Raw genomic sequence first — 23530 nt, 5'->3', positions numbered from 1 at the left:
TCTAAAAGAAACAATAAAAAAACCAACATTAAAGTTTATGATAATTGGGAGAATAAACTAAGGTTTCTACTCTTTCACAGAAAATCAAGCTGTAGGCATTCTTACAGCAGTACGCAAACACTGCTGTACTCTATGATACTGAAATGCTAACAGTAAAAATCACCTTAAACTCTGGGCAAAGTTGGGCATATCTCTAATTCCAGAATTTAGGATCACAAACTATGACCAGCCTAATAAGCTCCATGGTTAAGCATTATCTCAAAAAGAATTAACAAGCCAGGCACCAGTGGCTAGCAATCCTAGCTACACAGGAGGCTGAGATCTGAGGATCAAAGTTCGAAGCCAGCCAGGGCAGGAAATTTCTTGAGATTCTTATCGCCAATAAACTACTAAAACAAGCCAGAAGTAGCACTGTGGCTCAAGTGGTAGAGCACTCACATTGAGCAAAAGAGCGCAGGGACAACGCCCAGGTTTAAAAAAAGAACAAAACCTTCTAAACAATATAAACCTTACTATGGATTAGTAAGAAGTATAAATGAAGTAAGTGAATTTGCTATCAAATATAACAAACTAGCAGGTAGGTCTGTTATCTGGATACTCCAATATCTGGCAATGTAGTAAGAATTAAGAGAAACAAAAAATTAACAGAAAAACATCGCCAATGCTTAAATACCAGACATAATTTGGGACAATTGTTGAATAAAGTAAGACTATATTTATAACTAGAAACAAATCAAAAGTTTTATTATCCTACTAACTATAGTGAACCATACAAAAAATGCATCTAAACTGCGACGGGGTACTCTTAAATTCAGAACTTTTGTACATTACATAGACATACTATGTTAAGGCAAACAAATGAGTCAAAATGCACATAAAAGATAACTCTTTCGTAGACAGAGTTTGGGTTTGGATGGCTGATGGTCAAAAGAAAATTAACAAGAAAACAGGTATTTCCATGGTAATTTTCTAAGTAATCTAGCATAAATAAAGAACTACGCCCCCTTTTTTTGGGGGGGGGGTTACATTTAGTAACAAAATGGAAGGAAAAAAAAAAAAAGCTGGGCATGATTGAAGGCTGGGGTAGGAGACTGGGGCAGGAAAAGGCAGGAAAATTGTGAGACCAGCCTGGACTACAATCAAGGCACTGTTTCCAAAAATAGGAGAAAAAGAAGAAGAGAGAGGATTGAGATAGGAGATGGCAAAGGAAAAGACAAAGAAGAAAACAGAATGTAGTTGGTAGGAATGTTTCAACTGTGTCCACAGGATCTTAATTGAAGGAAACATAAAGAGGTAGATGCCATTGCAAGAATTACTTAACATTTCCAAAGAAAGGCACTAAAGGCTACAAAGGGAAGCACCGGATTTGGTCAAGAGGCAAAAGATACTACTAGGGAGAAAACACAGGCCAGAGCGTTTACTGTTTTCCAGAGGAAAAAATCAAAACAAGCAGGACAGAGTAGAATAGGTTAAGATTAGCTGAATACTGTCAATGGGCAATCCCTAGTTATCTGGTACATGGCTATGGGTAATGAATACAAAGGAGTATTTGGGCTAGTATGTGGACTGGGCATGGAACATACAGGACTGTCTGCTTAGTTTCTTGGCTTGTTTATTTGCTGGTACCAGAGCTTGATGGGGCCTCAAGCTCTCATTTGGCTTGCTTGCTATCATTGGGCCATTCCTCTAGTCTGGCATTTTACTTGTTATTTGGAAACAGAGACTTTTCTGGCTTTGAACTACAAACAATTTTACAGGTCTCAGAATCTTGAGTAGCTAGAATTGAGCCACCTAGTTGGCTCAAGATTGTTTGCTTTGAATATGAAAAACAGGTTCACTGACAAGTGGTTAAAGATCTCTTAAGTATTAGCTAGTCTTTTCAATCCCCAGCACCAAATTAACAAAACAAAACACTGGTCCCAGTCCTCCCAGCCAGCAAGGTCCCTTGTATACTTCATGACGTCAAAACATAATAAAATAGGGCTGGGAATGTGGCTCAGTGGTAAGAGTGCTTGCCTAGCACGCATGAAGCCCTGGTTTCGAAGCCTCAGTACCACATAAATAGAAAAAGCCAGAAGTAGCACTGTGGCTCAAGTACTAGAGATAGCCTTGAGCAAAAGAAGTTGAGGGACAGCGCCCAGACCCTGAGTTCAAGCCCCAGGACTGCAAAAGAAAAAAAACAAACATAAAATATACAAAATTTTAAAATATGGCGAATATGAGCTGAAAAGTCACAAGGGAAAGGTCACTCACATGACTACACTTAATAGATGAATTTATTCATATTTTTTTAAAACAGCTATATATATATGAAGTCTTCCATGTCCAAGTGTTTCATTAAAAAACAAACACCAGGGTGCCAGTGGTTCACACTTGTAATTCTAGCTACTCAGGAAGAAGAGATCTGAGGATCATGGTTCAAAGCCAAGCCAGGCAGGAAAGTACATCTCATGGACTTAAATCAACTAACCACCAGAAAAAGTGATAGAGTGCTAGCCTTGATAGAAAGAGCTCAGGGACAGAGCCCAGGCCCTGTCCTCAAACCCTATGACTACAACAAACAAAAAACCACAAAGCAATAATTCACTCAGTGCTGGTGGCTGACTCCTGTAATCTTAGCTACTTGAGGCTGAAATCTGAGAATAGTGGTCTGAAGACAGCCTGAATGGAAAAGTCTGAGGCCTTTTTTTTTTTTTTTTAGCCAGGCCTAGGGCTCGAACTTGAGGCTTCTTTATTCTCCAGACTAGTGTTCTACCACTTGTGCCACATCGCCACTTCAGGCTTTTTCTGAGTAGTTTACTGGAGATAAGAATCTCGGGGACTTTTCTGCTCAGGCTGGCTTTGAACCTTAATCCTCTATCTCAACCTCCTGTGTAGCTAGGATTACAGGAGTGAGCTCCCAATTGGACTCTTATCTCTAATCAGCAAAAAGGTGGAACTGCAGGTGTGGCTCAAAGTGTCAGTGCCAGCCTTGAGCAAAAAAGTTAAGTGATAGTACAAAACTTTGAATTCAAGTGCAAATATTGGTTTTCTAAAAAAAGGAAGAAGACAACCACTCTGAAATATGGTGGTAAGCAAGGAATAGTTTAAAAACAAAAAACATACAAAACAAGCTGGGCGCCGGTGGCTCACACCTATAATCCTAGCTACTCAGGAGGCTGAGATCTTTGGATCTCAGTTCAAAGCCAGCCCAGGCAGGAAAGTCCAGGGGACTCTCATCTCCAATAAATCAATAGAAAATGGGAAGTGGCACTGTGGCCCAAGTGGGAGAGCGCTAGCCTTGAGCTGAAGAGTGCAGGGACAGCACCCAGGCCCAGTGTTCAAGAACCATGACCGACAAAAACAACAACAACAAAAAACCCCAAAACACATTAATACCAAACATCAAATACTGAGGGCTTACTTAAATAGGTGTTTTTTTGTTTGTTTGTTTTTTGTCAGACATAGAGCTTGAACTCTGGGCCTGGATGATGTCTCTGAGCTCTTTAGCTCAAGGCAAGCACTCTACCACTTGAGCCACTGTGCCACTTCCATTTTCTGGTGGTTAAGTGGAGATAAGAGTCTCATGGATTTGCCTGCCCAGGCTGGCTTTGAACCGAGATCCTGAGATCCCAGCTGCCTGAGTAAGCTAGACTTACAGGTGTGAGCCACTACTGACGGCTTTGTTTTTATTCTCTTGAGACATGGCTTCATTATGTTGTTTAGGATGGCCTGGAACTCACTATATACCTCAGGCTGGCCTTGAACTCCTTCCTAACTTCCCAAGTATCTGTGATTGTTGAGTATATAACACTTTTTCCCCCTACAGAAAACACTTCAACTCTGCAGATGATCCTGAGTTCAAGTCTTCCATCTATCACTTTTTCCCCCTACAGAAAACACTCCAACTCTGCAGATGATCCTGAGTTCAAGTCTTCCATCTATCACCTATAAGGAATTACCTTAAAACAAATTGTCTCAGCCTCATAGACATACCTTGCAGTATATTTGAGATAAGGTAAGAAAATCCACATAAAGTGCCAACTTAGCAAGAATATAATGTACACAAATAAAACGGCTGCCATTTTCCTTTCTTTTGGGCTAGTCCTGGGGCTTCACCTTTGGGTCTGGACTCTATCCCTGAGCTTCTTTTTTGTTCAAGAATAGATCTCTACCACGTGAGCCACAGTGCCACTTTCGGCTTTTTCTTTTTTCTTTTTGTTAGGCCTGGGACTTGAACTCTGGGAACTGTACACTGCCCCTGAGCTTTATCTACCCAAAGCTAAAGCTCTACCACTTGAGCCATAGCACCACTTCCTGCTTTTTCTGTGATTAACTTGTGATAAAGAGTCTCACGAGGCTGGGTGCTGGCTGCGCATCGGTGGCTCTCACCTGTAATCCTAGCTACTCAGGAGGCTGAGATCTGAGGATCACGGTTCAAAGCCAGCCCAGGCAGCAAAGTCCATGAAACTCTTCTCTCCAACAAACCACCAGAAAACCGAAGTGGCGCTGTAGCTTAAGTGGTAAAGCGCTAGCCTTGAACTGAAGAGCACAGGGACAGTGCTGAGGCCCAGAGTTCAAGACCCACGACCGACCGGAAAAAAAAAAAAAAAGTCTCATGAACTTTCCTGCTGGAGCTGGCTTTAAGCCATGATCCTCAGATCTCACCCTCCTAAGTAACCAGAATCATAAGGCATGAGCCACTAGCACTTGGCCTTCTGACTTTTTCTGAGTAGCTTACTAGAGATAAGAGTCCCATGGACTTTCCTGCCTGGGTTAGCTTCAAACTTCAGATCTCAGCCTTCAAAGTAGCTAGGATTATAGGGGTGAGCCACTGGTGCTCAGCAACAATTGTCTTCTTACACTCAACATGCCCAATGTCAACACATTAAAACTCAGCACAGCCTCTCATTTTCCTATAGTTTACTTGGTAACATTAACAACTAACACTTAGACAAATTACTTCTTTAATAATTATAATACAAGGACTTTGGACATGGCTCAAGTGGTAGAAAAGTATGAGGCCCTAAGTTCAAACATTAGCACTGTCAAAAAGTAGTAACAATAATAATTATCATAAACTAAAAAACTCTTATTTTCCAGTAAGGTTCAGATATGAACACACTTGCTCTCAAAAGATACACAGCTAAAAAAAATGTGACAGCTAAGCTAGGAAAACGGGTTTCTCCACTACACATGATTCACTCCTACTGGGTTTCATTAGAATATATATCTAAAAATGCAATATGGTTCCATTTACATTAATTTCAAAAACAGGAAAGTTAGGATTAATAAACCAGTAAGTTGTTAAAAGTTAGTAACAGGATAAAGGAAATAATTGCTTACAAGTACAAAAGGGAATTATAATCAGCAAAAGGTAGTACTCTTCAAAGTTCCTGGAGGACTGTTACTCTGTTTCATAATCTGGATAGTTTTTAGAAATACTGATGCCACATTATTGCATTAAACTATTCTTTTTGTATTGTCTATTGCATTCAAAATTTTAAAAGGTTAGGTATCAAGAATTGCTTATGGATAAGGGACAGTATAATACAAAACTAGCAATGGTCTTACATGGTTATTGACAATTTTTTTTTTCTGTATTTCCTATAATTAATATAAGACATGCAAAAAAAAATTGGTTTTTTTTTGCCAGTCCTGGGCTTGAACTCAGGACATGGCCACTGTCTCTGAGCTTCTTTTGTTCAAGGCTAAAGCTCTACCACTTGAGCCACAGCACCATTTCCAGCTTTTTCTTTTTTTTTTTTTTTTTGCTGGTCATGGGGCTTGAACTCTGGGCCTGGGCGCTGTCCCTCAGCTCTTCAGCTCAAGGCTAGTGCTCTACCATTTGAGCCACAACGCCACTTCCGGGTTGTTTCTTTTTACTTATGTGGTGCTGAAGAATCGAACCCAGGGCCTCAGGCATGCAAGGCAAGTGCTCTACCACTGAGCCACCTTCCCAGCCCCCAGCCTTTTCTGTTTATGTGGTACTCAGGAATCGAACCCAGGACTTCATGCATGCTAGGCAAGCACTCTACCACTAAGCCACATTCCTAGCCTGTGTAAAAAGCTTAACAATGTTATACTGTTAGCTAGGCCTTAAAACTTAACCAATCTAAAACACATCATTTAGGCTAGATGACAACCACTACAAAATATGTCTCCCACATTAACTTAGGTATCAAAAGAACACCCTAATTCTGAAAATAAGTTTAGTTCCTATAGTCAGTCAACTACTGTTCAATATAGTGAGAATGAATAAGCCTAGTCCCTTCACAATCTTCTACAGACCAGATTCTTCTAATTTAATTAGTGATACCTAGAGTTTACAACTAGGTAGTAATACCTAGTAGTGATACCTACAGCATATGGAAAATGGAAAAGAACTGACCAAATATTGTTCAGTTATCAAATATAGCAAAATAAGAAAGATGTTGGATAATAAATAACCAGATTAAATTTCATCTTAATATTACTTAAATGTTTACTCATTCTAGTTTTGAATAAAGTGACCTGAAATTTCACTATATCCAGCTAATCTTTTTTTTTTTTCCAGCTCATCTTGAGTAGCCAAAATATTGTAATCAAAAGGAAGAAAAAAGCTGGGTGCTAGTGGCTCATGCCTATAACCCTAGCTACTCAGGAGGCTGAGATCTAAGGATTGTGGTTCAAAGTCCGTCCTGCAGGACTATTCAGAAAAGGCCAGAAGTGGGGCTGTGGCTCAGTGGCAGAGCACTAGCCTTGAGCCAAAGAAGCTCAGGGATAGTGCCCAGCCTGGAGTTCAAGCTCCAGGACCAGCACCCAAAAAAAAAAAAAAAAAAGGAAGAAAAAAACAAAAACTTGTTTATTCAGAAAGCAATCTTTTTTTTGTTTGTTTGTTTTGTTTTGTAGATCGTGGAGCTTGAACTCTGGGCCTGAGCACTGTCCCTGTGCTCTTCAGTTCAAGACCCGCTCTACCACTTGAGCTACAGGCCACTTCCATTTTCTGGTGATTTATTGGAGATAAGAGTTTCATGGACTTTGCTGCCTGGGCTGGCTTTGAACCGTGATCCTCAGATCTCAGCCTCCTGAGTAGCTAGGATTACAGGCGTGAGCCACCGGCGCCCAGCACCAGAAAGCAATCTTAATTACAGAAACCTCTACAATTATAAAAGGAAAGTCTAGAACTAGTAATTAATTCAACAGCAGCACAAATTTTTAGCATGTGCAAGGCAGCACTAGCAAGAACCCTACCACAAATAATATTAAAGAAAAAATATGTGTATGTAGTTGTTGATCCTGGTGCTTGAACTTAGGGACTAGGTGCTGTCTCTGAGCAATTCTGCTCAAGGCTGGTGCTCTACCACTGAGCTACAGTGCCACTTCTGGTTTTCTAGTGATTAATTGGAGGTAAGAGTCTCACCAATTTTTCTGCCTGGCTGGCTCCGAGCTGTAATCCTCAGATTTCAGCCTCCTGAGTAGCTAGGAGACTGTGAGCTTGATCTTTGGGGCTAGGTGTGGAATATTACTTGGTTCCTAGCTAGTGGAACTATTTTGGGAGGTTCCCGAAACTTCAGGAGGTAAGAGTCATACGGGAGGCAAGCCTCTGGAGGCTACACCTGGTTCTCAGTCTCTTCCTCTCTTGCCTCCTATCTACCATAAAGTGACAAATCCTTCCATACCCAGGCACACGGGACCTGGCTGTTTGTCAGGTATTTTGGTCAAAGTACTAAAAACAAAGTTACTAGTACATGTTCTAAAATAAGCAACTTATTTAAAAAATAAAATGTGAAAAAATAAAGTAGAATACTGATAATGCTGAGGCTTAAATATAGTTCATCCCCTGTTAAAGGCTGTGTTTGGCTTTAATTTCCACTGGTAGGTAGAATACAGAAATGTTGGCATGATGCACCTGTAGTCTCAGCTACTAGGGAACTAAAGTAAGAGAATTACTTGAGCTCAGGAGCTTGAGGTCAACCTGGGCAACATGGTAAGCAACTATGTAACTATCTCTTAAAAATAAAAATAAATAAATGTGCAAAATTAACTAACATAGTTATTTATAATTTGTAAGAATACATACACTGTATCACTTACTCTGTGCCACATTGGGACTACCAACAAAAAAGCTATCACTATATAGACCATTACTCTTTCAACAAAAGTATAAGCCATAATTTTTGTGTGTTTATGCCAATACTTCTTGAACTCGTGACCTGCCACTGTCCCTTAACTTGTTCACTCAAGGCTGCCACTCTATCCCTTGATCTACACTTCCACTTCTGGCTTTTTTGTGGTCAAGTAGAGATAACAGTCTCAGGGAAAGCTAGGCACCAGTGGCTCACACCTGTAATCCTAGCTACTCAGGAGGCTGAGATCTGAGGATCACAGAAAACAGCCAGGGCAGGAAAGACTACGAGACTCTTGGCTCCAATTAACCACAGAAAACCATGCTATGGCTCAAAATAGTAGAGTAGTAGCCTTGAGCAAAAGTGCTCAGGGATGGTGTCCAGGTCCCCAGTTCAAGCCACAGGACCAGCAAAAAAAAAAAGGCTCAGCATTCTGAGTAGCCAGGATTACAGGTGTGAGCCACTGACATCCAGCTTATAAATTAAAACAAGAAAAAAAAATACAAATCTCATCCAATCTGTGGCATTTTATTATTGGCAAGAGAAAACAGAATAAGTATATATATGACAAATAAATAGGTGATATAGATAAAACATAGTTAATTTTCAGTGCCTTAAAATAGCAAAACAACAAAAGTTAGACCCTTTGAAAATGCCATGAAGAAACCACAGTTGTTTATCATTGTATTAACAGCAACTGGAATAGAACTTGTCACAACTGGATACTCAAAAAGATATTTACTGAGAAGAACAGAGGAAGGGAAAGAGAGGGAGAGAGGACTACATAGGATACAATTTCAATTTATATCCTAATTTATTGCATTTGGGGGGGGTCCCCCCTCTACTGATTGATTACAGCAAGGAAATCTAATAGCATTACAATATTAGGTTTGTTTTAAAATATGTTTTCCCAGCTATCTGTAATCGTTAACTTTACCTTCTCAAAAATTTTTTTCTCTCCTGCCTTACTGTATTATCTAGCACTTGCAGAAAGATATCAAGTAACACCAATATTAATTGGCTTTCTTGACTGGCTCTTATTTTTCAATAGGAGCACTTTTGAGTTTTTCATCATCATTAAGCATAATGTCAAGCATGGTCTGACATATTCATCTCTTTTATTTGTGTAAAATCATGAATGGATTCAAATTTGTATTTAGATACACAAAATGCTTTAAATTAGATACTTTTTCTTTATTCATTAATACAAAAAATATACTAGGACATTTTCTAATAATGAATGATCCCCACTTTCTGACATTCTGACAAACTATATCAGTTAATAATCATAACTATGTATTGGTGTTCTCTCAGTCTATTGGGCCCCTCTCCCCTCCCCCCCATACTGGAATTTGAACTTTACACCCTTATACTTGTTTGGCAGCACTCTACCCTTGAGCTACTCCTCTAAACCTTTTTGCTTTATTTTTCAGACAGGGAGACCAAAATTTCTGCCCAGGGCTGACTTTACAATGTGATCCTACTTATAGTCTCTCGTACACCAAGGATCACAGGCTGACACACCACACCCAGTTTACTGACTGACATGGAGTCTCACGAACTTTTTTGCCTGGATTTACCTTGAACCATGATCCTCCTGATCTCAATCTCCTAACTGAGGTAAATAGACAGAGGCTGTTGCACCAGGCTCTTTGCCAGCTTTCTTGATTCCTTCCATATTTATGTTTGCATTTTTCCTAAGACTCAAATTAAATCTATTTGCATTTCCTTAAATAAAATTTTCATCTATTAAATTTTGATTTTCAAAACATTTGAAAATATGAGTTTAATATACCTTTATCTGAATATGTCAATTCATCCCAACTAATAAACCAGTTACAAAAAATAGAAAAGGAGGAAATAAAACTGTCACTCTATTATAATGGAATTTGAAACTACTGTAGGACAAAAAAGTCAATAAATAAGTCGACAGTACTTCTTATGTACCAGCAAATTAATGATCACTTACAAAGATAACCATTTATAACCAGGTATTGCTGAATCTAGCTTGTAATCCTAACTACTTAAGAAGCCCAGAGCTGAGGATCAAGGTTTAAAGCCAGCTTCATCAGGAAAGTCCTTGAGACTCATCTCCATTTAACCACCAAAAAAGCCAGAAATAAATCTCAAATGGTAAGAGTGCCAGCCTTTAATGAAAAAGCTAAGGGACAGAGCCCAGGTTCTGACTTCAAGCTTCAGTACAGGTACAAAAGAAGATAATACTACCAATAATAGGTCAAACAAGAATATTCATTAAAAGATACTGGGCACTAGTGGTTCATGCCTGTGTTCTTACCTAACTTGGGAGGCTGAAATCTGAGCATCACATTTCAAAGCTAGTCTAAGCAGGAAAGTCCGTGAGACTCTTATCTCTAATTAACCACTAAAAAGCTGTTAGTTGAGCTAGGCTCAAGTAGTAAAATGACAGCCTTGAGAATAAAGCTCAGGGACAGCACCCAGGCCCTGAGTTCAAGACTTACAAGCACCCCACCCTCCCCAAAAAGATGTCAAAAGATCTAAATTAATGGACATGTCTCATGTTCATGAATAAAAAGACTGAACATGTTCATGAATTAAGAAACTCAACATTGCTGGTAGCTCACACCTGTAATGCTAGTTAGTAGGAGACTGAGATCTGAGGATCATGGTTCAAAGCCATCTGGGGCAGGAAAGCCCAAAAGACTTTTATCTCTAATTAACTACCAAAAAAAGCTAAAAGTGGAGCTGTGGCTCAAGTAATAGAACGCTAGCCTTGAGCAAAAAAGCTCAAGTACAGCACCCAGGCCCTGAGTTCAAGTCTCGTGACCAGCCCAAAAACAAAACCATAAACAAAAATAAAAAACAAATAACCCCCCAGAATTGTTAAAGATATCAATCTCTACCCTGATCTGCAGATGCAATCCCACTGAAATCCTAACAGATGGTTTGTAGAGCTTTGATAATTCTAACAATTTTAATTTCGAGTGTTTCATTTGTTTCTAACCCAAAAGCCAAAACACTCTTGAAGACTGGAAAAAAGTTCTGGAAATGGAAGAAATCAAAAAACGCTACAAGGCTAGAATGATATGGGCACATGAGTAGACAAATAGGCCAATGGAACAAAAGAAAGTCTGATGGCAGCCATTGAGTGAACAATCAGAACTTCTATTGTTGGATAGAAATCTAAAGAAATTCTTGAACATATGCATCAAGATACACATTGAAGTTTCAATAACACTATTAAAAGCAGCTGAAGCTGGAAATAGTCCACACGTCTATTAATTATGGATTAACTATATAGTAGCATGTTAATAAAACAGAATGTAATAGCATGAAAGAATAAAACAGCTATATGCACCAGAATAATCTCTCAATGTTGGAGAAAGTAGAATTACCATAATAAAAAATTCAATTATAGACAAAACAACATTATTATTTATAGAGAAATATACACAGATTATAAAACCAAAGAAAAACAAAATGATCACAAAGGTCCAAATAAATAGTTTACCTTTTAGAGAGGGAAATGTATTCTTAAAGGAGCACACAGGCTTTAAAGACATCATTCTATTTGATGGAATTATAACAAGTATTTTCTTTATCATTCTTTGAACATATGCATGTATTTGCTTAATTCACAGCAAGCTTTTTTCTTTTTTTTTTTTGGGTCCGGTCGTGGGGCTTGAACTCTGGGCCTGGGCGCTGTCCCTCAGCTCTTCAGCTCAAGGCTAGCACTCTACCACTTGAGCCACAACGCCACTTCCAGCTTTTTTCTTATGTGGTGCTGAGGAATCGAACCCAGGGCCCGAGCATGCAAGGCAAGTGCTCTACCACTGAGCCACATTCCCAGCCCCAATTCACAGCAAACTTTTAAAAACTACTTTTAAAAGTTAAAACTATTAATAGCCCAATCTTACTTTCAAATGGCAATCAGTATTTACTTATTCATGATGACTTGAGTCAAGTAGACATCAGTATTCTCACAACTAAGAAGTATGAAGACGACATACCTTATATAGTCCAAAGCCAGGATCAATGAGACAAGCACGAGTTGATGTAGAAGGCTGACTGGAAGATCCCACCCTTGCAGCTTTCTTTACTTTAGGTGGACTATTAGAACAGGGTTTAGCCTGTATATCCGTCTGTTTAGATGTGCTAGGAAGATCAGAGTCTGGGCGTACTAGTAGCTGAATTATATCATTCAGTCCAACATTATAGTCAAATAAAGTATATCCATTTTCCAACTAGAAAAAAAAGAAAAATATTTATTGAAATGTTTCTCTCAAAACAATTTTCCTACATCTTCAGTTGACCAAATGTCCACGCCAAACTACTGAAATAAAGTTCATAGCATGAAAACTTACTGATCTTAAAACCATTCATAGTCTTATGTTCTCTGATGTACCTTCTCTGAACCCCAATAAATTCTTAAGAACCACTCTACATTAACTAGAGAGAACTGCTAGTCATTAATTTTTTTTTTAAAAAGCATACCTGCGTCATCATGATTTCCCTACCCTTTCTCCCCCTCCCAAAAAAAACCCCTCAACAACTACCACCACACCTCTACACTGATCTCACTAATTCTGTTTTTGGTTTAGTGTTAGAGACAGGCTTTGCTATATAACTCAGAATGGCCTCTAATTAAAGATCTTTCTACTCCAGTCTCATGAGTGCTGGCATTACAGTTGTACTTAGCTTTCTCAACAAATATTTTAATGACCCACAGTGCCTGAATCCACTGGAAGGAAAAAATGTAAATTTTGAAAACAAGTTGTTTTATGACCTTGTGTTCATTGTGATTAAGTCAAATACTTTATATTTCTGAAACACTGTAAAATTTTCATGTTATCTTCCATTTACCTAAAGCTCTCTCTCTCTCTCTTTTTTTTATTTTAAACAAGTATCCTAAAGCTCTCTTAATTCTATGCAACTTCAAAGATTAAGTTTTATCAGGAAGTCTTCCAGGATGAACAGCAAATAAATTACCTTGCATAAATTGTCTATATTTTGAGATAACATGTTTTGAGTTGTAAGTCAAAGTGTGTTCCCTCAAAAAACAAATGTTTGTAGTCCTACCTACTCCAGAGTAGGCAATAGGCTTAAGATGTAGTACAGTGGAAGAGCATCTACATAGTATGCAAAAAGCCCTAGCTTCATGCCTCCTCCTTCCACCCCCAAAATAATCCTACATCTGAATCTGACCTTACTTGGAAATAGGTTATTTAGAGGTAATCTGGGTACACATTTGACTGAAGAAATGCAAAAGTAGGGCCAATGCTTGCTGAATTCCAGCATCTGGGGGGAATCTGGTTCCAGGTCAGCTGGACCCCATCCCATCTCAATCAACAAGCCAGGTGTAGTGGTGCACATCTTTGATTCTAGCTATGGAAGAGGTCATAGGAAGGTCTGCAGGCTAAGGCCTAACTGTGCAAAAGCAAGAAAACAGGGGGGGGGGGGGGGAGAGCGGAGAGGGAGTGAGAGAGAAGAGAGGGAGAGGAAGAGAGAGAGAGAGAAGGGAAAACAAAAAAGTATTGAGGTGTATAGCTCAACAACTGCAGCTAGAGGAAGGTTGAAGGCCTGAGTGCAAACTAAAACAAAGGCAAAACCTATGATCTGAGGTATATCCTCCCAAAACGTATATGCTGAATTCTTAACTCCAACTGTTCTTCAAAAAGGGAATTAAGTTAAAATGAAGTCACTAAGGTGAGCCGCTAATCAAGTATGACTGGTGCTAATATAAATGTGGACAGAGACAGACACAAAAATGCAAGGAAATTCTCCCATAGAGCTATAAGATAACACCAGATGACTGACATCTTGAATTCTAGCTCTAGAACAAAAACAAATTTCTGTGGTTTTAAGCTACTAAAGCATTTTGAAACTTTGTTATAATAGCACTTAGATAACTAATTCTCCATTTTGTTTCTTTATAAAACACTGCTGGCTCTTTCATTATGATAGTTAAATAAGAAAACTGAGCTTAAAGATCAGGCTACCATTACCCCAGAAACACTTACACCAGTCATTTTCCTCTCCTTATAATGTAATATTTAATCACCATTCACAACTATTTAAAACTACCCAGACTTTGTAAAGTCAACCAAACAAAAAGTAACTCTCTCCTTTAATTATAAAGTCACATATGTCAGTGATTGTATATTTACGTAATCCAAGAACACACCTAGGACAACTTACAAGCATTCACATTTATTAAGTAGAACAAGGGATCAAAAATGTTACAAACTGTCAGTAAAGGAATTAAATTAGGTATTATCTCACATTAGTTAGTTTGCCTAGGGGCTGAAAATGCAATTTAGGGTACTGGCAGAGTAACTGACTAGTATAGGCACAGTCCTACAAAACATACATACAAAGACAGAGACATCATGCTTAGTCTAAATAAGCATAAGAAATATCCCAAGGGAGTAAGCAGATAAGCTATTAAATCAATAGGATGTCAATATAATCAGAAAAAAAAAAATCCAAAGAACTCCACTAATTCAGAATCCTGGAAGGGGGGAGGGGGAACAATAGCCAAAAGAACACCAATTCTGGAAGCAATGAAAAAAAAAACCCAATCTGACTAAACATTCAAATCAAGGAACACTGACAATTACAAAACAAAAAAAGTAGTATCTAAAGTAGAAAAAGATTCTATAATAGCTAGAGTATGCCCACAATAAAGATAGGAATAAACACTGGGCGCTGGTAGCTCACGCCTGTAATTCTACCTACTCAGGAGGCTGAGATCTGAGTATTGGGGTTTGAAGCCAGAATAAACTACTCTGAAAAAGCCAGAAGTAGCACTGTGACTCAAGTGGTAGAGTATTAGCCTTGAGCACAAAGAGGCTCTGGGACAGCACCGAGACCCTAAATTCAAGCCCCAAGACTGAAGCAAGGGAGGGAGGAATAAAGATGAGCATGGTGGTTCAGGCTTGCAATTCCTGTATTTGGAAGGCTGTGGGCAAGAGGATTGGTAGGTAATTCTAGCAGCCTGGGTTACAAGGTGAGACCATCTCCCACTTTCTTCCTTCCTTTCCGGTAGCAGTGGAGTTTGAACTCAGGATTTTGTGCTTGCTAAGAAGGTACTCTACCTACCACTGGAGCAATGTCCCCAGCCCTTTATGCTTTATTTTTTTCAAATAGGGTCTCATGCTTTTTTCTCTTAGCCAGCCTCCACCAGCAATCCTCCCACCTCTGCCTCCCACTATCTGGAACTACACTTGTGAGCCACCATGCCCTGCCTTCACAAGCATTTTTTCTATTAAGTCTGAGACCCAAGAGTCAGAGGAATCTTGGGGGACATTCCTACTCTCAACCCTTCTGACTAGTTTCTACAAAATGATCACCAAGAATAATAAATATTAAGTTGCTTTGAATGGTAGTTTTTCTAAACTTGATTTGACAGGAAAAGTATGCCTAGAGTAGAACCCTAAGCAATCAAGGTATGAAGCCCTATAACAAAAGCTGTAACCTGCCTAGAGTCAACCTCTCTTCACACTATCACATACTTTTTTCCTTTACATTATATGTTCCACTCTAGATTCTCGAAGATTTAGAGATCAAAGTCAAAGTCCAATGAGGTGATACATGCCTATAATCCCAGCACTTGGAAGACTGAGGCAGGTGGATCTCAATTTTGAGGCCAGCCTGGGCTATATAACAAGACCTTGTCTCAAAAAAAAAAAAAAAAAAAAATTAGTTGAGTGCCAGTGGCTTATGCCCATAATTCTAGATACTCAGGAAGCTGAGTTGATGGATCTCAGTTTGAAGCCAGTGGGGGCAGTAAAGTCTGAGACTCCATCTCCAAAACAACCAACAAAAAGCCAGACTAGAGGTATGGCTCAAGTTAGTGTCAGCTGTGAGTAAGCAAGCTACTAAGGCCTTGAATTCAAGCCCTGGTCTCTGTCTCTCTCTGTGTATCTCTCTCTTACTCCCTCTCTTTCTTTCATTCTCTGTCTCTCTCTCTCTCTCTCTCTCACACACACAGGGATTTATCAACACGTTTTGGGGGAAAAAAATCCACTTTCCAGTGTCTCAACTTCCCTGACAAGAAAGTTCAAATGAGGTTTCCCTACTCTAACCAAAATGTCAGCCCTAAATTTCAAGTTTCTATTTTGATCCTCGTAAGTGGAATCAAGGGCTGAGAAATGGCTCAAAAATCCTTGCTACTTAGGAGGCTGAGATTCAAGGACAGAGGTTCAAATCTAGCCCAGCAGGAAAGTCCATGAGACTCTAATCTCCACTTAACCACCAGAAAACTAGAAGTGGCACTATGGCTCCAAGTGGTAGAGCGCTAGCCTTGAGTGAAAAAGCTCAGGCCTTGAGTTCAAGCATCAACACAAAACCCAGTACCACTGGGGGGAAAAAAAGTGGAGTCAAACTTGCAGCTTCTCAAACTAAATCTGCATATAGATCACTTAGAGACCAAGTTAGGATATAGATTCTTCTTCAGCAGATAGATGTGTTGTGCCCATGCAAAACTAATGTTGCTGGTCCTAAGAACCCAGGAAACAGTCTGAATAGTAGTACTATCCTATAAACACTCATTTTAAAATTTGAATGTTCATCAAGATCTTGTGGGATCTTATTAACTATATACTTGGAATTCTTTTTTTTTTTTTTGGGGGGGGGGGGGGTCCTGTTGTGGGGCCTGAACTCTGGGCCTGGGCGCTGTCCCTCAGCTCTTCAGCTCTACCGCTTGAGCCACAGCACTACTTCCTCCAGCCTTTTTCTTTTTGCTTATGTGGTGCTGAGGAATGGAACCCAGGGCCTCAGGCATGCAAGGCAAGCACTCTACCACTGAGCAACCTTCCCAGCCCATACCTGGAATTCTTAAGTACACTTGAAATCTGAAATAAATATGTATAAGCCAGTCTAAGCAGAAGACTTAATAAACAGGGAAGGGAAAAGGGGTTAACACATGTACAATGTCATTTCTTTTTTGTGTGTGCTGGTCCTGAGACCTGAGGGCCTGAGCACTGTCCTTGGACTTTTTGCTCAAGGCTAGCACTCTACCACTACTACCACTTGAGCCACAACTTCACTACTGGCTTTTTGGTGGTTAATTGGAGATAAGAGAGTCTCATGATGCGAGACCCTGGTGGCTCATGTAGCCTTGCTACTCAGGAAGCTGAGTAGAAGAACTGCAGTTCAAAGCCAGCCTGGAAAAGCCAGCAGGAAAGTCTATGAGGCTCTTAGCTCCAATTAGCCAGCAAACCAGAAGTGGAGCAGAAAAGCTCAGGGACAGCACCCAGGCCCTGAGTTCAAGCCCCATGATTGAACTCCCTCCCCCCCCCCCCCAAAAAAAAAAGCCTCATGGCCTTTCCTGCCCAGGTTGGCCTCAAACCACAATTCTCAGCTCTCAAGCCTTCTGAGTGAATAGGATTATAGCTATGAGCCACCAGCATCCAGCTTTGTGTGTGTGCGTAAGTCTGTGTGTCTTGCTATGTTACTAAGGGTAAGTTCAAAAGATACTGTTTCAACCTTCCAAGTAAGCTGGAAATATCATAATGCCTTGTACCAATTAGTTTTATTGACAAATTTTTTATTTATGTATGCATGATACTTTATTTAACATGTAGCAGTAAAATATCCTGAGAAAAGACTTTCCTTTTTCTAATGAACACAAAGGTATTTTACAGGATAGTGTGACAATGAAGTAGTTGCCTGTTACAGGCAAACTATACTCTAAAGATTATGGATCTCCAAAGACAAATAGAGATGCCACACTACTTGTCAGTTCATAAGGACCTGAACACCACTGGATATCTTCATTTTCTCTACGTCAATGGCTGGCATCAAAGTAGTAGGTTATCGACTGATAGGGGAAGAAGTACAAAGAAAGGTTGTACTCGATAGTTTTTCCCAGAATCTGGAACTATGTTCCTGGTTTACTGAAATTTTACTTTGTAGCTCTGCATTTAATTCAGTCTTGTAGCATTTCCTCAAGACATCCAGATGCACTATAGTTTGGAATATTAGATCACTAGACTTTAGGAGTGCCATCAAGAAATATAGCCTCATTCTTCACTTCTATCTCTGGTTCTGGAGCCACCAAAGCGTCCTAGAAATTTATGTACTATTATTACTTACTAGAAAATAAAATTCAGAGAACTCAGCTTTTCACCTGTGACCAAAAGGAAAAAAAAACTATCTATTATTTAATACAGGTACAACTATGTCAAAGCAAAGCTTACAATCTAGTGGGACATCTCTTTTTACAAGTCACAAATACTTGTGTTTTGTGCTGGATGCAAATATAAAACAACAATACCTGGATGGCTTTTTCCCATTGTAAATTTTCTTTTAAAGTATCTGGACAATCTTAGAAAGGTAAGCCTGTGAAAGGGAGAAAAATATTCCTTGCAAACTTTTTGCAGCTTGTAGGCTACTTCTACCTAATCAAAATGATCTCCATTTATTTCAGACCTCAGGACTGGAGCCAAACTGATCTATCAAGTGCAAGAAGCCAACTTTTCAATGGAATAAAAACCAAAAGACAACACACACACACACACACACACACACACACACACAAAGATAGGCCTTGGGTGTCTGTCTAGGCATGGTCCACTAGATTTATTGGTGGGACTGGAAAGATCGCAGACTGACCAGATCTTGGCAAATATCATACAACTATCGGAGATGCTCACAATCACACGCACAGCTGAAAGACTTTCAGCCTCCCAAGTTACTTCTGGCCACGCTACAGTGCCGTTTAAAAAGCCTGAATACGGAGAATACTCGAAAGTGAGTGGTAAGAAGAGCCCTCGGGGAATGAACCACAGCCCCAGAAACGGCAGTGTAAACCTAGCCCCAGGTTACATCAATCGCTCCACTAGTCCAGGTTTCTGGCACATCCAAGACCGATGCCACCAATGTAGGCTGCACAGCGAAAGGAGAAGGGACCCAATGTTCAGAAAATCCTTATCCAAGCGTGCCCAGAGCCTTCCAGGTTGTGCCAGAGGGAGCAATGTCATACTTTCCATCTCCAATCTGGGTACGAAGACACGATGCGGACCCTAGCGAAGTCGGAGAAGCCAGCTCGCGCCTCCCGCGCTGTGGCATGGCTGCCAGCGCCCGCTGCCCTCCCCACTCTCCAAGGCCTCCCGAGCGCGGGAAGCCAGGAGCCCGGAGCAAGCTGAGCCTGAGGCCGCCGTCCCACTGGATAAACAACGGCAAGGTCTCCACGTCCCGGGCTGCCCTCCCCGCGCGACCCACCGGGCGCACGCACCTGTAGTCGCGCCCTCCCCCTCAGCCCGTCCCCACCACCACCACACACCGCAGGCCCGGGCCCCGCACCCCTGCCCACCCGAGGCGGAGCCCGCGCGCGCGTCGCGTCCAGCCTCAGGCCCACGCATCCCGAGGCGGCGCCCAGGGGGCTCCCGCCCGGAGCTTCGCAAGGGGCCAGGCGGGTGCGCTTCACCTGTTTGCCCCGGTAGAAGAGACGCTGGCACTCGGGCCGCACGTCGAACAGCGCCCAGACCCGCTCGCGTAGCTCCTCAATGGTGGCTTTGCGAGAGACGTCCTCGATGGTGCGCGTCTGGGAGCCGTCGATGGTGCGGACCTGGATCCACATCTTGGTACCAGGAGAGGGAGGCCGGGCTCGCCTTTGTCTCCCCCGGTGCTCGGGACGCCGCGCCCCGCCTGGCCCGCCGCTGCCTTCCCGGGCGGCTCCGGATCTCCGCCGCGGGCAGGCGAGCGCGAGCGCGCGCGCGCGCGCACGGGCGAGGAAGACGGACCGGACTCGCGGTCGAACTCGGCGGCGGCGCCTCCCAGACCGCGCGTCCGCCCAGCTCAGTAGAGGAGGAGGGAAAACCGGAACTAGCCCCGGGGCGCTATGGCAGCCGCTCGGCCTCACGAATAGGAAGAAGCCGAGGCTGGGCCGCGCCGAGTGTTTACTTAAGGGAGCTGTAGCTCCCACATGGAGGTCACGGCGCCAACCCAGATCTCGCGAGATCCGTGCGGGGCTCCGCCCGCCTGAAAGAGGAAGCTAGCGGAGGAGGTGGTTTCAAACCCGTGGGTGCTAAAATAGGAAGAGGCCCCTAGAGGTGGGCGGGCCCGGCGGGGGCGGGGCCGGCGAGGGGCGGGGCTCCCGAGAGCCGTTAGTGGGCACCACCCGCCCGCACCTAGGCACGGGGCATTGAGCCCCGGCTTTGGGGCTTGCTTCTAGCCGCGCTCCTAGTTAGCTGGCGCGTGGAGGCGGGTGGCTCCAGTGGCCTGCTGGATACCGCTTTGAGGTGTCAAAAAACACACCCAAAATACCCGCGCTGTGCATTCGTGTGGTTACGAGGTGGGGGAAGGGCGGGGCGCACCCCGTCGCTGGGCTCGGCCGGCCTGGCTGAGTCCCGCCGCGCCGGGCCGGCGGCGCGTGCGCCTCACGCTCGGCGCTGCGTGCTCGCGACTCCCGCGGGTCCGGTCGCTGTCTTGCGCGGGAATCCGCGTTCCCGGGCTACCGGCGCCCGGCGGGCCGGGTCCTGCGGGGGTGACCCTCCACCCCGAGGCCTGGAAGTCCGCCTGCGCCTTCGCGGAGCCTTGGGCCTGAGAAGGAAACCAACTGGATGGGCTGAGAACTGCACCGAGACCTTACTGGGAACGAATCCTCGGGAGCAGGCCCAGAGCCGCGCTCCCGCACACAGCCTGCCTTCACCCTGCCTTCCCCTAGTCGGTAACAGGAGTAGTGAGAGCGATGACATCGGTCCCAGGTAGAGTAGCGTTTGGATAGCCATCCATCAAAGTGACACACGGATGACACCAGCAGATGCTATTTAAAAGTAGAAACGTGGCCTGACACGGGAAGGACGGGGAAAACCTGGAGGACTTTGTATCCCTGCCCTGAATGACAATTTCTTACTCGCTATGACCTCAAAATGCAATGCCTTTTGCTAGCTTCCAAGGTAAATATTGTGTGTTCGTTGCACATGTACATGAAATCATAGATAGGTCTAAGCGCACACTTTTGACCAACTAACCCAAGAAAGGTAACTATTGGCTATGACAAAGTTATACCGCTTTTTTCCTCTAATTCCTGGCTCACAATGTATACACATGTACATTATGGTCTGAGTTTGGTATGTTGTATTCAGAGGCAACATTTAAACGAGGCCTTCCTGGGTTGAGACAGATCAGAATTGTAATCTGCTTTTCTGTTTAGTTAAAAATGTGGTCTTGGGCAAATTACTTGCTTTAAATTCCCGACTGTAAACACCTAATGAATGAAGTGCTTAGATCAGTGCCTATTCTTTAGTAGCTCACATAAAAACATTTAGTTCGATTGATATCTAGATTTAGATGCAGACAAAACCCAAAGAGGAGAGACTTAAACAAAGATTGAAAGTGTGCATTTCATTCACACTTCAGAAGAAATTGCACATCAGAGAAGGGTTGGCAAAATCTGTTGAAATAGCAATGTGTGAGCATTAGCATTCAAAGCAGATTTTTTTTTGGGGGGGGGGGGGTAAGCCTCAGGGAGAAACTAGGACTTTAAAGAAGTAGTGTATTGATGTGATTAAATAAATATTTGGAAAACCCCAGGAGTATAGTAGGGTGCTTTAGGGAAAAAGTAAAGGATAGAAAGATTGTTATAAAAACATAAACAAGGGCTGGGAAGGTGGCTCAGTGTAGAGTGCTTGCCTTGCATACCTGAGGCCCTGGGTTCGATTCCTCAGCACCACATAAGCAAAAAGAAAAAAGCCGGAAGTGGCGCTGTGGCTCAAGTGGTAGAGCGCTAGCCTTGAGCTGAAGAGCTGAGGGACAGCGCCCAGGCCCAGAGTTCAGGCCCCACGACCAGACCCAAAATAAGTAAATAAATAAATAAAAAAACATAAGTGTGTCGATTTGGGCAAAATTACTGTTAATGATAGAAATTAGTGATGAGAGGAAAGGATATATATTCTAGAGTATTGTAGACAATCTAGCTTTAACAATTCATGGGTCATTTAGATGATAGGAATGTGAAATGTTCACAATTATTCTCAAGTCTTTAGGAGACTTGAATGGATGGGTTGAGTAAACAGTGCATTTAACAAAACTAGAAAAGAAGGAAATTGAGGAAATGCAGTGAGATACACTTGAGCCCTGTTACATTTGAAATACATCTGAAATATACTTAGATGAGGAGGTCTGACAGTTGGAAACAGAAGTTTGAGATATGAACAAGAAATAGCAACAGCCGGGCGCTGGTGGCTCACGCCTGTAATCCTAGCTACTCAGGAGGCTGAGATCTGAGGATCGCCGTTCAAAGCCAGCCCGGGCAGGAGAGACCGTGAGACTCCTATCTCCAATAAACCACCAGAAAACCGGAAGTGGCGCTGTAGCTCAAGTGGTAGAGCGCTCGCCTTGAGCTGAAGAGCTGAGGGACAGCGCCCAGGCCCAGAGTTCAAGCCCCACGACCGACAAAAAAAAAAAAAAAGAAATAGCAACTGTCTTAGTCAAGACCTTCTGTACTCCTGTGCAATTTATCCTTCTGGTGAGGTTTGATGAAGTCAAATCTCAAAGAGGAGTATCGCACGAGGAAATCTGGGTGATGGTAATATTCTATATTATGACCTAAGCAATAGCAGTAAGTATATATTTGCAGTGGATATATGTTTTATTCATTCACTTTTTATATATTAAAGTTTACATATGCCTATAATCACATTATTATATAGATGTCCTTTTTAGAGAAGAGTGAGTTTGTAATTTAATGAAAACATAAATCTTGTCCACGGCCTCATTGTTAATATGTATAGAGATATTACAAAGAAAGACCCTAAAGCTCTTTCAGAGCGCCCCCTTTAAGAGACCAATTAAGCAGAAAGTCCTGTGTAAAAATTAGATCTGGTCAAATGTAAAGAAAAGCTAAACTCAAAACCTGTAGGTTATGCAGTTAAGATTATTGATGAAAGATTAGTGGTTCTGTTTGGAAGATATGGTGATGTATATTCATGCATATGTATGGATCTATGCAAGTATCTTTTGTATATGAACATATGTGAGTATGGATGTGTTTGCATGAACATCTGTGCTATGTGTGTAAATGTTTTTACCTAGAGCTGTACAAGAAGAGTAAGGAAACATACCTTCCGTCTAAATTATAAAAGGTTTCATGGAAGAGTATGGGCTTTGAGTCCTACAATCTTGAGCTGTTCTAATAAAGTTTCTGTTATTCTACATAACAATGTAAACAGAAAGTCTAATCAAGGCCAATTACTTGATGTTATTGCTGTGAATAGAGGGAGCTTGATTCCTTTTTATCTTTTCTGGGATCAGTTCCAATCCATATAATGATTAAGATGGTGATTCTGAATATAGCCTAGTTTAGAATCAGTCAATCCAGCCCTTCAAAACCAGTAAAATATTGACTCGTGGGGTCATTCTATTTTCCATTGTGCCTACAACCAGTTTGCTGTAGTCTTCAATTACCTTTTTCCATTAAATTACTTGCAAAATTCCGGTGAAGTTTCTTTCTTTTTTGG

The 23530-nt window shown here is 41.8% G+C and overlaps 1 protein-coding gene across 1 annotated transcript in view; it reads right to left on the bottom strand.

Annotated features, from left to right (window-relative positions):
- Nucleotides 1-19989, bottom strand: part of Uhrf2 (ubiquitin like with PHD and ring finger domains 2) — an 80433-nt gene extending 60444 nt beyond the window's left edge. The window contains exons 1-2 of the mRNA XM_042686605.1: nucleotides 19498-19989; nucleotides 12077-12310 (exon numbers count right to left, since the gene is read on the bottom strand). Of these exons, the coding sequence (XP_042542539.1) occupies nucleotides 12077-12310; nucleotides 19498-19650 (387 nt within the window). The 5' untranslated portion in view covers nucleotides 19651-19989. The remainder of the gene's footprint in view (nucleotides 1-12076; nucleotides 12311-19497) is intronic.
- Nucleotides 19990-23530: the final 3541 nt, after the last annotated feature.

This window comes from Dipodomys spectabilis, unplaced genomic scaffold (assembly GCF_019054845.1).
Source record: "Dipodomys spectabilis isolate Male_0828 unplaced genomic scaffold, ASM1905484v1 ptg000098l, whole genome shotgun sequence".
NCBI classification, from domain to species: domain Eukaryota; kingdom Metazoa; phylum Chordata; class Mammalia; order Rodentia; family Heteromyidae; genus Dipodomys; species Dipodomys spectabilis.
The sequence above is the reverse complement of the archived record's forward strand: the minus strand, read 5'-3'. Positions and strand labels throughout refer to the sequence as shown.